Here is an 11897-nt window from a genome sequence, read left to right as displayed (position 1 = left end):
TTTTAGTTGAGACTGGGCAAATCCGTTAGTGCCAGACCTTGCCTGGTTTTCTTTGTTCTCGTTCTCTGAGAATGTTTAGGAACTTAGCAGGAAGGACATCACAGCTCGATAGTCTCGGAAAACCTTTCCATTAATCTATGGTATTACAAACTCATAACCATCATCCTGGGCTCTTCTTCTGCGTACAATTTAGTCTTTGTTATAAAGTTGCCTATGACTTCCAAGGTTGATTTGCGGTAAGCCTACTGATATGGTGATGAAAATATCGAAAAGATTGATCCATGGATGTCATGTGAATTATTGAACAAACTCCTAAACAAAAAAATCAGACGAATATGTTGTCCAAGCCAAGGCAAATTGTAAAGCCCAGGGCCACCTTGCCCAGCCTGATATTGCCAATGCAATGTAATGGAACCAGCTCCATAAAGTTCTTCTCGCTCCTTGCTCCATGCAGTTTGTAAGTCCGATTGAATTCAGACCATCAAGGGTATCAAGAAATGTCGCTAACGGGGTAGGTAGATAGAGGGAGAACAAAAATAAAGAATCAACTCAAAACAAATCCAAAGTAGAGTTATCGAGATGAATCGGAGGTCTCAAAGCAACGCAAGAAGAATCCACCAATGTCAAATCAAGTTCCAGTTCAGGAAAATGGATGGATTTCTTATAGCCGACGGATACCAATGCGCGGCTTTGTTCTGACGGCAAGGCGCCTGTGTGTGCCGCTCGTGGCTTTTTTCTTGGAGATTCCAGAAGAGGAGGACCCTGAGAGAGATGACGACGATGATGATAGTGACGGCGTAGGTAGTTGGGCATGTGCTAGAGAAAGGGGAGTAGAGCCATTGGGCGTCTTCATGGGGTGATATTCACGCTTCTCTTTCAGCCCACGCGCAGTTGCAGATCCACGGTTTTCTTTTCCATCCCCGCTCAGCCTGCGTAGAGAGTCTGGCATGGCCAATTGGGGCAAATCTTCGAATATTGGCACCTCATCGCGGAGACGGCCGGAGGCGTTGACTCCCCCACAGAGCATGGAGAGCTTGGGTGTTTTCCGGAGTGGTGATGAAGTACGGGAACGTGTGTTTGCAGTGATGTTTCGTTCGTTGGAGCTCATGGCGGGGGCATCGTTGTCGTTGTCCGAGTCTATGAGCATCATGTCTGCATCGGAGTCTTCCGGGTAGGGAATTGAGAGGACGGAGAGGGGGCGTTTTCCCAGAGCGGTTTTACGGGGACTTGGGGGCGCAAAGTAGACAGGCGAAGGGGAAAGAGTTGGGTTGTTTTCTTTGCTTGCGGTAGCGGGGTCGTCGCTGTCGCTGTCGCTCGTGGCGTTGTCTGTTATGGGTGGTGAGGGTTGGGCAAAAGGATTTGAGGAGGATTGTGGAGAATATGAGGACTGTGACGGGTTTTCAAATGCAGTGGTGTTGCGCGTGGTTTTCTTCGTTGCAGCTGTGTGGGTACGGGCGTGTTTCCGCCGGCGTTGAATGATTGCGTCTTCTTCTTTCTCTTCAAGTGTGGTGCCTGCCTCCTCGCCCCGGAGCTTTGCTTCTGTCACTGCAGCTTTGAGGTTGAGTGGGATCGGGGCGTGAATTGAGGTCATGAGCTTGGCTTGGTGTGCAAAGGCGGCATAGTTCTCCTGCATAAGAGCGCCTGCGGAAGCGTTGAGGGCAGAGTCAGGGTTAGGGTAGATAAGCAGACATGAGATTGTCTGAATAGAGATAAGGTTAGTTATCTGGAGAAATTCATTCTACTGATGCAGTTCAACTTACGACCAATACATCGCGCAGAGTTAGATTAGGCTGCCAATCCCGCTTGAGCGTATCTACACAGACAGCTCCGGTGAGCTCCTCCATGTTCGGGTGCCATATTTTCGTCTTGAAGGTGGCCTTTGGGGGGCTCTTGGGATAGTCATCAGGCATCTTGAGATGGAGCTCCCATAATCCTTGTGAAAAGGGTGTGCCCGCGGGGCCCGTGAGGAGTATGTTCAGTTGTGACAGGTCATCACCATCCGACGGCTGCAAGTAGTACGGCGGAAGATCGCGGTGTAAGGCAGCATGGTCGGCAGCTAGCCGGCGCAAGTTCGACGGCTAGGTATCCATGTCAGATATAGAGTACGAGCGTACACCGGTTGCTGGGAAACCAGTGTGTCAATGGTTGAACAGGGACAACTTACCATGCTGGAGCTTTGGATGGTTTGTGGGGTATTAAGATACAGGGTAACTTAAGTTGGAGAAGAATGCAAATTCAGAAAGTGATCCGGACCAGTGAAAGCACAAGGATCACAATCACAATGATAAGAGATGGTTACTTCGTCGACGGTTTGTTTTGAGTGGAGGTCACACTAACCTTTTCGGTAGCGCGTCAGTCACGTGACCATTGTCGCGTAATGTGCGCGTAACTAATATTACCCTTTTGGGATTGCCCTATGTTCCACCACGTCCTTACTATAGCCCTTGCTATCTGACGAGACATATATCAGAAGTTAGGAATAAAGGGGTAAGGTTATGAGGGTGATATCTCCTTTATTTCTTCCTTTGAAGCACTCTCATCAAAGCCCCGCATGATCGATGGATATCTCAGATCCATAGAGGCAATCATGGCAAACAGGCTGGCAAATGTCTACCGACTGATAAAACATACAGGAGTTATGAAGCCAAAAAGCGTTGTATGTACTCGTTAATACGACTGACTTAGTATGTTGTAGCGTGTCATACGCAATGAAGATTTTTGTTACTGCAAATATAAGCCAGCGAGCTGTTGTTGACCTTATCAAACCTACAGGTATGATCTCTAGACTTAATACACATGATCACACAAGGAATCAAAACTCTTATTTACCCAGGAATGCATTAAGTTTATCACAAATATAGTAAAAAGAAGTGGGAAACAGCTGCGCCGTGAATATGCGCCTCCGAGTACAACGCGGTGAAACACACGAGTCCTACCCAATGAGAAAACAATTACAGGTTCCATAGAAAACCTGGAAAGATAATAACAAACCGCCAAAGAAAAATAATCGATTTTCGCATGTTCATGATCCTCATTGCTGTTGATCCAGAGACTGGAACAACATGGCCGACCGACGACCACGACCAAATCCTCGCCTAATTGAGCTTGATGTGGACATCATAGTAAAACAGAAGACGGGGTATTGCCAGTGGCCAAATCACAGACTCTTGGTTCGCTTACAAGAAAGCAACGAGGGCAGCACCGGCAACCATGAGACCGACAGGGCCGGCGGTGGCAATAGCAGCAGCACCGGTAGAGGAAGCAGTAGCGCTAGCACTTGCACTGGAAGCACTAGCACTGGCGCTGGAAGCATTGGCACTGGCGCTGGAAGCGTTAGCCTCCGCGCTAGTAGCACTGGCACCAGCGCTGGAGGCACTAGCATCAGCGCTGGAAGCATTGGAATCTGCGCTGGAAGCTTTAGCAGACAAGCTGGAAGAGCTGGAAGAATCCGCCGCGGCGTCCGAGGAAGTGCCAGTGGAGGTAACAGTGGCCTTGGACTCTGTGACGAAGGTAGTGGTGCCAGTACCAGTGCCGGTGGTGACAGTGGTTTGAGTGGCTCCGGGGCCGGCGACGGGCGAGGTCAGACCGGCAGGGATGGAGGCGGCGGCCTCCTGTGAGGTCTCGGCAGCGGCCTGGCTGGTGATAACACTGGGTTGGGAAGTGACAACACTAGGTTGGCCGGTCACGACGCCGAGAGAGTTTGTCTGGGTCAGGTAGTCAACAGTCTGTTAAATAGGTTAGCTTATTTCATTCGGGCATTGTGATCTGTTTTTTTGTTTCCGCTTACCTCGGTGGTGACACTGCTCTGGGCGTTGGCCAGGGCGATGGCCGAGAGGGTGGTGAAGACGATGGAGAAACGCATTTTGATGGATTAGAGATTATTGGTAGATGAAGTGATGTATGCGTAGTGAGTATGGAGAATGTTGAGGGAGAGAAATAAATGTGATCTTAGACAAAGGCTGGGGGGAGGTGGGATTATAAGGCTGGGGTTGTCCCGGGAAACAAGTCGCATGTTATAGACTGTTTAGTGCACACACATGTTAGACCCCGAAATGGCTTTTGAAATGGATACCTCCAGTCAGCCATCGCCGTCTGAATCTAGCGCAATTTGGGATCTGCAAGGTCTTACAGTTCTATTTATGTCGATCTCTGGGGTCACACCAATCCGTAAGCTCCCCCACGTTCATTTATTACATGTATGTATTTGAGGGTGGAGTTATGAGAGACATTCACCTTTACAATGGTGCTGGCATGGATAATTAACAGCAAATCACTATGAAATGTGTCTCTCTGTCTCTTGAAATCAAGGTAGAATAATAATAGTGGGAATAGTTGGCAGATTTGACATGGTGGCAATATGCACCAGGCCTAGCTAATTTAGTGTCGGATCACCTGTACGGTAAGTAATCATAACAAACATAGCCTTGGCGATAATAACGACATGTCTCAATCTCAGCCGAATTAATTATTCAGTAGCGTGGAAGCTTACTTGCCATGGAAGTTAGGAGAGACATATCATCGACTGTGTGGACATACGAGTCCGGTCAGTTCTTGATTGCGGAGCGAAGCGAAGCGATTATTCTCCCATCTGACTCACTATACATAGTAGACTAAACATACTGTAACTACTCCGTACAGAGTAATTAATATTTTTGGGGCTTCAAATGGCGCGATTCTATTTTGGAGCTAAGGAGCTCGAACCAGCCTTCTAAGTGAGACATCACTTTATCGAAACAGGTATCCCGAGGTCAGCTCTCTATCCTTTCTTCTACTATACACTTGGCATTACGGTATCACTAAATTATCCTTGTATGCTGTAAGGATATAACCAGTTTTGAGGTCTAATTTATGGATTCTACCCACGTAGTAATTATTCCGTACACTAATTATCTCGACTTTAGGACTTTTGCCTCACAACCAGCCCGCGGACTCTTCAAATCACCAGACTAAGGTGGGTCTTTGAGACAAGTCAGCGGCTCGGTTAAACCCATCCAGTAGGGATCTGTATATTTATATCTTTTTTCTCTTTTGACAGGAACAATAACAGATTCCTGCAATATCAACGGGGACAAAGAGGGTCGGCATATGCTCCCATCGTGCATGGGGTTTAAGCTTGATCCCAGAGCACTGCAGACGGTCTTTATTCTGGCTAGGTGAATAGGTAGTACTATTGACGTGCATATTGTGTGACTAGGTCGTACCATATGTCTACAATATAGAAGACAATACGGGTATACCTTGGTCTCGACTTGCCTTCTACTCATCACCAGATGATTCTCTAGTTATATCGGGCCAAGCATCCGACTCTGGAATAAGGTTGCTTTTGGCCACCGTATAGGCGACATCAAACCCCTTGCTTATTGCCCTAGTCACGCCAATATTAGTGGAGGCCATGCTGTCAGTTGATGGCCTAGACTATGCATCGCCATCCTACAGCGGTGTGGCGCGGGAATGCGAACCGAGTGCGCCAAAAGCGTCTATATCTGGCAATGATCCCACTTACCCAGGTCACAAGTAGCCGGGCAGGCGTACTAGTAGTGGAATGTTTGTGCGACCTCTCGGTCGCCTCTAGAGTACGCAGTATATCACACGAAGATGCAAGTTGCCACCCCTGCATCGCCGGCACATGCCATACGTTATTCTCCAACTTGCCAAGAGCACAAAGCCATTGGTTCCAAATATCGTAGCCAGCAACAAGCTGAAGATCTCAATTGAAGACTGAACTCCCTCGCCGCAATGCATATTATACAGCTCTCCCCCACTGCAGCACATAATCGGAAACTCAATATTCAACCATCACTCCTTGATCGACACATCCTGACCGCGGACCCAGTCCGCAAACTCCTTTCGCTTGGCCTATGTTATCCAAATGTTAGCTTCGAATATTCCAGGCCCGAAACAATGCTGTCCAGCAACAAATTCATATCTTGAATGAATCCAAATCCAGTAGTTCCAAGGCATGTATCCAAGTAGATCCAAAAACTCACCCGAATATCCCAGAATCCGTAACGCTCCTCCAGACTCAGGTACGGGTTGCGCGCTCCGCCGTTCCGTTCAATCTCGCCCGCCCACTCGCGCCAGCTAATCGGCTTCAACTTCTGCGCGCCCAAGACCAGTCCGATTGAAACAATTAATACCGAAACGAGGGTTTCGATGATGATGTCTTGTGGGAGGGCAGTGGACGTGAGGCTGCTGTAAAGGACAGTATGTTCGTGGGCCGAGTAGCCTCTGCAGAAGGGTTTGTTAGCTTTGCTCAAGGAGTGTATATAATTGCTGAGTGGATGGTCGGAGAACGTACGCATGAACTATCAGGACGAGGCCGAAGAAAGTCACCACGCGGGAGAGGAAGCTCATGATGGGTGGTGAGTTTGGTTTTGCGTTGCGGGTTGGAGGTCAGTGGTTGAGCCCAGTTGCTGTGAACTCTTCTTATCGATGGATAATTCCTGATAAATACCACTGTATTATTGGTGTTGAGATGAAGCCTGGGGTGACTGGCTGTAGACAGTGTTGTGATGCCGTTTTGATACGTTGGCGTTGGCGGGAGGTTCGTGGAGGCCCGCTCCAGGTGGTTTACCTAATCAACTTTTGACTCCAAGTGGCTCGGATTTATCATATCTGTTGCATTTTTCATACTGCTATTGAAGATGTTTAATGGATCGGGGTCTTCTCTGGTTAATAAGGAGGTGTATCTCCCTCACTACCTACATATGCAGTGAACGTTGTATTCATTCCTTGCGATATCAACCCGAAACTAGACCTCGGGACAACCCTATCAAAACAGACATACTAGACTCAATTGATGAAATAAACCGGTGTATTTGGCTGAAGCTCAGGCCTATTCCCTTATATGTTTCCTTTCGGTTAATTCTGCAATGCATGGGCAACACTTACTAGACCAGCCCTGAACGAGGGTAACACTATTCGACTCTGCTGTCCAATCTCTGTGGTTGACAAAGGACTTTGCTTTGTCTCGAACCTCCGTTGGTGGTAGCCATACAGATAGAAAATATGGTTTACAAGAGAGAGGGGAAACACGTAGTTAGACCTTGTAGGCTTTGCCGGTCTGGAACTAGAAATATGAGGATTGAGGCTCTCTGAATTACACGGTCCATGCTATCCACGGTATAATTAGCTGTCAATAGAATAAGCCGTGAGACAGAACATAAGGAGCATATTCCCCATGTATCCATCTTTTAGTTTTCTATAGGAATCTGCTATGGGTGGTGGGAATATATATCGAGATATCATCTATTACATACCATTTGAATTAGATAGCCAATCATGTCTGTTCAGACGTGCTTTCAAATCATTATAAAGCTTGCCTTTATCAACACAGAAGACATAAATACATGTAGGAGTCCTCGTCTTTCTAACGTGGCAGTTGTCCATAAGAAAAGAATAAGGAGACAGCGACGTCAAAGAAAAACAAGTAGTTAGTTAATTGACCAAGTTAGGTGAATGTGATCGAGTCCATGAGAATATTGATCGGTTAGAAGCTATATATATCTTGAGGGTTGATTTGTGAGACATCGAGTGCATAAAAAGCCGAGCAGTTACCACCCCTGTAAATAGGGATTCTGGGGACTTGATTTGAACAATTACTGTCTGACAATCATACACCTATAAATAGCAAGTTACAGTGAAACTGTGAATGGTCATGAATTTTTTGAATTTTTCATCAATGACTGGTCACTATGGACCAGCTTTCTAGTTGGACTAGGTTCGTAAAGGATTCCTTTGACATCACGCATTTCCGTCACACAATTCCTGCTTCATAAATGGGCATCGCAAATTTACAGCTTCTGCATGGCAGCGATATCGGTGGACTGGACGTGGTCCTCATCCTCCTCAATCTTCTGCTGGAGCTCATCGGTGGAGACCTTATCGTCCTCAACGACAAGGTTGATCTGGAGCTTCCTGATACCGAAGCCGACGGGGACCCACTTGGAGGCACCCCAGACGAGGCCGTCCTGTTCAATGGCGCGGACGTTGGCCTCCATCTCCTCAAGGTTGGTCTCATCATCTGGAAATGTTTGTTAGCACTTGAACTGGAAGAGACTTGAAAAATACATACCCCAAGGCTTGACCTCCATGGTAACGATAGACTTGGCGGCGGGCTTGACTTTGCCGGCCTTCTTGGCCTTGTATTCTTCGAGACGCTTGTTGCGCTCAGCAACGACCTCGGGGTCCTCCTCCTCAGAGTCGGAGCCGAAGAGATCCTCATCGTCATCCTCCTCCTCGGGCTTGTCCTTGGGGTTGGAGGGAAGAGTGGTGGTCTCGGGACCGTAGACAGTGAAAGCTGCGTTGGAGTCACCGGGGAGGGTGGGGAATTCGGGCTCGAAAGAGGCAATGTGCTTGTGCCAGCGGGCAACGTTGGGGTACTTGGCAGCGTCAGGAGCGGCGGGGAAGGCCTTGAAGGTCACGACATCGGCCTGGCTGGGCGCGTGGCTGATGAACAGAGTCAGCATTGATGTTCACATCAAATGAAACGATTCAATAATGTAGCATAGTAAAGCAGGATCAGAGGTGCGATTGCTCGCGATTGGTTGTAGTCATCCAGCGGGGTCTTAATCCGCCTCCTAAACACGGACCAATGTTTCTCATCATGAAAGCATAACAGGAAAGGAAAGAGAGGAGAAAAAAGGCAGCGAAAATGGAAGGAATTCATACCCAACAATGTAGGACCGAGTGGACAGGAAGTGGTCGGCCACTGAGGGGCACAGTCAGTCACCAATTGATTCGAAATAACAAAATCTCAGGGGCGCCTACGAGTCAGGCCGGCATCAGAGACAAAGTCGGTGAAACCCATTGTGAAGAGAGGTGTGTTGGTATCTGGAAGGAGAAGAAAAAAAGGAGAGGAAAATAGATGAAGGAGGGGTTAAAAAGGAAGGGATTTTTTTTGTTACGGAAAATCTCTTACGGAGTCACGGAAAAACGTGAAAGAGCGAAGACTGGTCAGGTGACTTACTTGCGACAGTGCTTACCTACACAAGTCATGTGACCAACTGGTGACTTCAGGACGAAGCTTAGACTAGTCAGGTGACTGACTGGTGACGGAGGTCTGGTTCCTTCCGCCACTCAGCGTGTACTATGTGGATCGTTCGAGAAGCCTCCCGATGGACCTTGGTTATCGGTATTTAAGGTATAACAGTGACATGTCCGATCCTGAACTACCCTAGGTTTCTTTTTACACTTTTTTTTTTGGCAAATCTATAATATTCATTATGGCGGCGAGATTATCCCTCAATGCCCGCAGTCGGCTTCTGCGAACGCCTCGCCTATCTTCGACCCGGCTTCTATCCCCAATCCCGAGATCAAGCATACTACCCTGCACCTCTATCATACCACCAGCCATCAACCATAGCCCTATATCTGTCCGCAACTATGCCAACGGGGGCCGTCCACACCCTCCAGGCGGTACTCACCGTATGGATATGAGCGGCGGAGAGGACGAGAAATCAGCACTAGAAAAGTATGGTGTTGAGCTTACGGAGAAAGCTAAAGCTGGCAAGCTGGATCCAGTCATTGGACGGGATGCCGAGATTCATCGAACCATCCAAATTCTGTCCAGGCGAACTAAGAACAACCCCGTACTGATCGGTTCCGCTGGAACCGGTAAGACCGCCGTTCTCGAAGGGCTGGCTCAGCGTATCGTACAAGGAGATGTCCCCGAGAGCATCAAAAACAAACGGGTTGTCTCATTGGACCTGGGCTCTCTAATTGCAGGAGCCAAGTTCCGGGGTGACTTCGAGGAGCGTCTGAAAGCCGTCCTGAAGGAAGTGGAGGATGCAGAAGGCGGGGTGATCCTCTTCATTGACGAGCTTCACACCTTGCTGGGACTTGGCAAGGCTGAGGGCAGCATTGATGCTAGTAATCTTCTCAAGCCTGCTTTGTCGCGAGGCGAGCTTCAATGCTGTGGTGCCACTACTCTGAATGAATATCGATTGATTGAAAAAGATGTGGCTCTTGCCCGACGGTTCCAGCCTATTCTGGTGAGTGAGCCGTCGGTCGCCTCGACTATTTCCATTCTACGGGGCATCAAGAACAAATACGAAGTACATCATGGTGTCAGAATTACAGATGGCGCTTTAGTAGCTGCAGCCACTTACAGTAATCGCTACATCACCGATCGATTCCTGCCCGACAAAGCGATTGATCTTGTCGATGAAGCTGCATCGGCTCTTCGCTTGCAACAGGAGTCGAAACCCGACTCGATTCGGGAACTTGAACGTGACATTACTACCATCCAAATTGAGCTTGAGTCTCTTCGCAAGGAAACCGATGTTGCCAGCCGCGAACGGCGAGAGAAGCTTCAAGAAGACCTGAAGACCAAGCAAGCGGAGGCCAGTAAATTGACCGAGGCCTGGGAAGAGGAGAAGGCCGAAATTGATACCATCAAACGCACCAAGGAGAATTTAGAACGCGCTCGGTTTGAACTTGAACAAGCTCAACGCGAAGGAAACTTTGCCAAGGCTGGAGAATTGAGATACTCTACCATCCCAGAGCTCGAAGCCAAGCTACCCAAAGAAGGCGCTGAACAGGATCCTCATAATCAAACTCTGATTCACGACTCAGTTACTGCAGATGACATTGGAAACGTCGTTTCTCGGACCACAGGCATCCCCGTTAACAAGCTCATGGCTGGAGACGTGGAGAAGTTGATTCATATGGAGGACACTCTCCGAAAATCAGTCCGCGGACAAGATGAAGCGCTTTCTGCTGTGGCAAATGCTGTGCGGATGCAGAGAGCTGGTCTCAGCGGAGAAAATCGCCCTATGGCCTCTTTCATGTTCCTTGGTCCCACCGGTGTTGGAAAGACTGAGCTCTGCAAGAAGATGGCCGAGTTCCTTTTCTCCACGGAAACTGCAGTTTTACGGTTTGACATGAGTGAATTCCAGGAGAAGCACACAATCAGTCGACTCATTGGTTCTCCTGCCGGATATGTTGGATATGATGATGCTGGTCAGCTCACCGAGGCTGTCAGACGGAAGCCTTACGCTGTTCTGCTATTTGATGAATTCGAGAAGGCTCATCGTGATATCTCAGCGCTCCTGCTGCAGGTCCTCGATGAGGGCTTCCTGACAGATGCGCAAGGCCACAAGGTTGATTTCCGAAACACCCTGATTGTGTTGACCTCGAATCTTGGAGCTAGTATCCTGGTCGGAGCAGACCCCTTGTACCCAATTAAAGATGACGCCGGTGATGCCGAGCTCCCAGAAAAGGTCAAATCGGCTGTTATGGATGTGGTTCAGAGCGCATACCCACCTGAGTTCATGAACCGAATCGATGAATTCATCATCTTCAGACGCCTGTCCCAGGATGCTCTCCGGGACATCGTCGATATCAGAATCAAAGAGCTTCAGGCTAGACTCGATGACCGCCGTATGACTCTGCAGGTTGACAATGAGACTAAGGACTGGCTGTGCGAGAAAGGCTACGACCCCAAATTTGGTGCCCGGCCTTTGAACCGTCTCATTGCTAAGGAGATTGGAAACCGCTTGGCTGATAAGATCATCCGAGGTGAAATTGTCTCTGGTCAAACTGCCCGAGTTTCTCTTGATGAGTCTAAGTCTGGCCTTGTGGTAACTGCGGAGACCGCGGAAGAATAAATGACAACATGAAATCTAGCGTTCTTATGTGGCACATACAATGTTTTTGCATCTGCTTTTTTTGCGAATATTTCGATTGCATGTCCGGTCTTCTCTCATATATTATGGCTTTGTACAATAGTCTATTCTAGACAATTCATATTCATCAAGTTGCTTGTTTTATGTAGGCTGTAGGCTCGAGGAACGACCCGTGGACAGGTGACTAGGCCAACTCCCACCGTTTCATCCAACCCCATCATTTCCCTCTCTCATCCCATCTCTAAGTATCCCAATTCCGTGGGCCGCGGG

General features: G+C 48.4%; 5 protein-coding genes across 5 annotated transcripts; 1 reads left to right on the top strand and 4 right to left on the bottom strand.

Annotated features, from left to right (window-relative positions):
- Positions 1-661: 661 nt before the first annotated feature.
- LCP9604111_7821 (putative ubiquitin conjugating enzyme E2) lies at positions 662-2167 on the bottom strand (the record flags this gene model as incomplete). Its single annotated transcript, XM_039075896.1, has 3 exons — positions 662-1699; positions 1761-2078; positions 2165-2167. 3 exons carry the CDS (start codon positions 2165-2167, stop codon positions 662-664), a joined length of 1359 nt encoding a protein of 452 aa, XP_038926210.1.
- A 1009-nt stretch (positions 2168-3176) lies between these two features.
- Positions 3177-3862, bottom strand: LCP9604111_7820 (putative GPI anchored protein; the record flags this gene model as incomplete). Its single annotated transcript, XM_039075895.1, has 2 exons — positions 3177-3725; positions 3788-3862. 2 exons carry the CDS (start codon positions 3860-3862, stop codon positions 3177-3179), a joined length of 624 nt encoding a protein of 207 aa, XP_038926209.1.
- A 1934-nt stretch (positions 3863-5796) lies between these two features.
- On the bottom strand, positions 5797-6354 carry LCP9604111_7819 (membrane magnesium transporter family protein; the record flags this gene model as incomplete). Its single annotated transcript, XM_039075893.1, has 3 exons — positions 5797-5856; positions 5988-6228; positions 6299-6354. 3 exons carry the CDS (start codon positions 6352-6354, stop codon positions 5797-5799), a joined length of 357 nt encoding a protein of 118 aa, XP_038926208.1.
- Positions 6355-7793: 1439 nt separating this feature from the next.
- On the bottom strand, positions 7794-8809 carry LCP9604111_7818 (translation elongation factor 1 subunit beta; the record flags this gene model as incomplete). Its single annotated transcript, XM_039075892.1, has 4 exons — positions 7794-8023; positions 8075-8448; positions 8671-8710; positions 8770-8809. 4 exons carry the CDS (start codon positions 8807-8809, stop codon positions 7794-7796), a joined length of 684 nt encoding a protein of 227 aa, XP_038926207.1.
- A 415-nt stretch (positions 8810-9224) lies between these two features.
- Positions 9225-11609, top strand: hsp78 (chaperone ATPase HSP78; the record flags this gene model as incomplete). Its single annotated transcript, XM_039075891.1, has 1 exon — positions 9225-11609. The coding sequence occupies one exon, from the start codon at positions 9225-9227 to the stop codon at positions 11607-11609; it is 2385 nt and encodes a 794-aa protein (XP_038926206.1).
- Between the last annotated feature and the right edge of the window lie 288 nt (positions 11610-11897).

Source organism: Penicillium roqueforti, assembly GCF_015533775.1.
Source record: "Penicillium roqueforti strain LCP96 04111 chromosome Unknown scaffold_26, whole genome shotgun sequence".
In the NCBI taxonomy this organism is placed as follows: domain Eukaryota; kingdom Fungi; phylum Ascomycota; class Eurotiomycetes; order Eurotiales; family Aspergillaceae; genus Penicillium; species Penicillium roqueforti.
The sequence above is the reverse complement of the archived record's forward strand: the minus strand, read 5'-3'. Positions and strand labels throughout refer to the sequence as shown.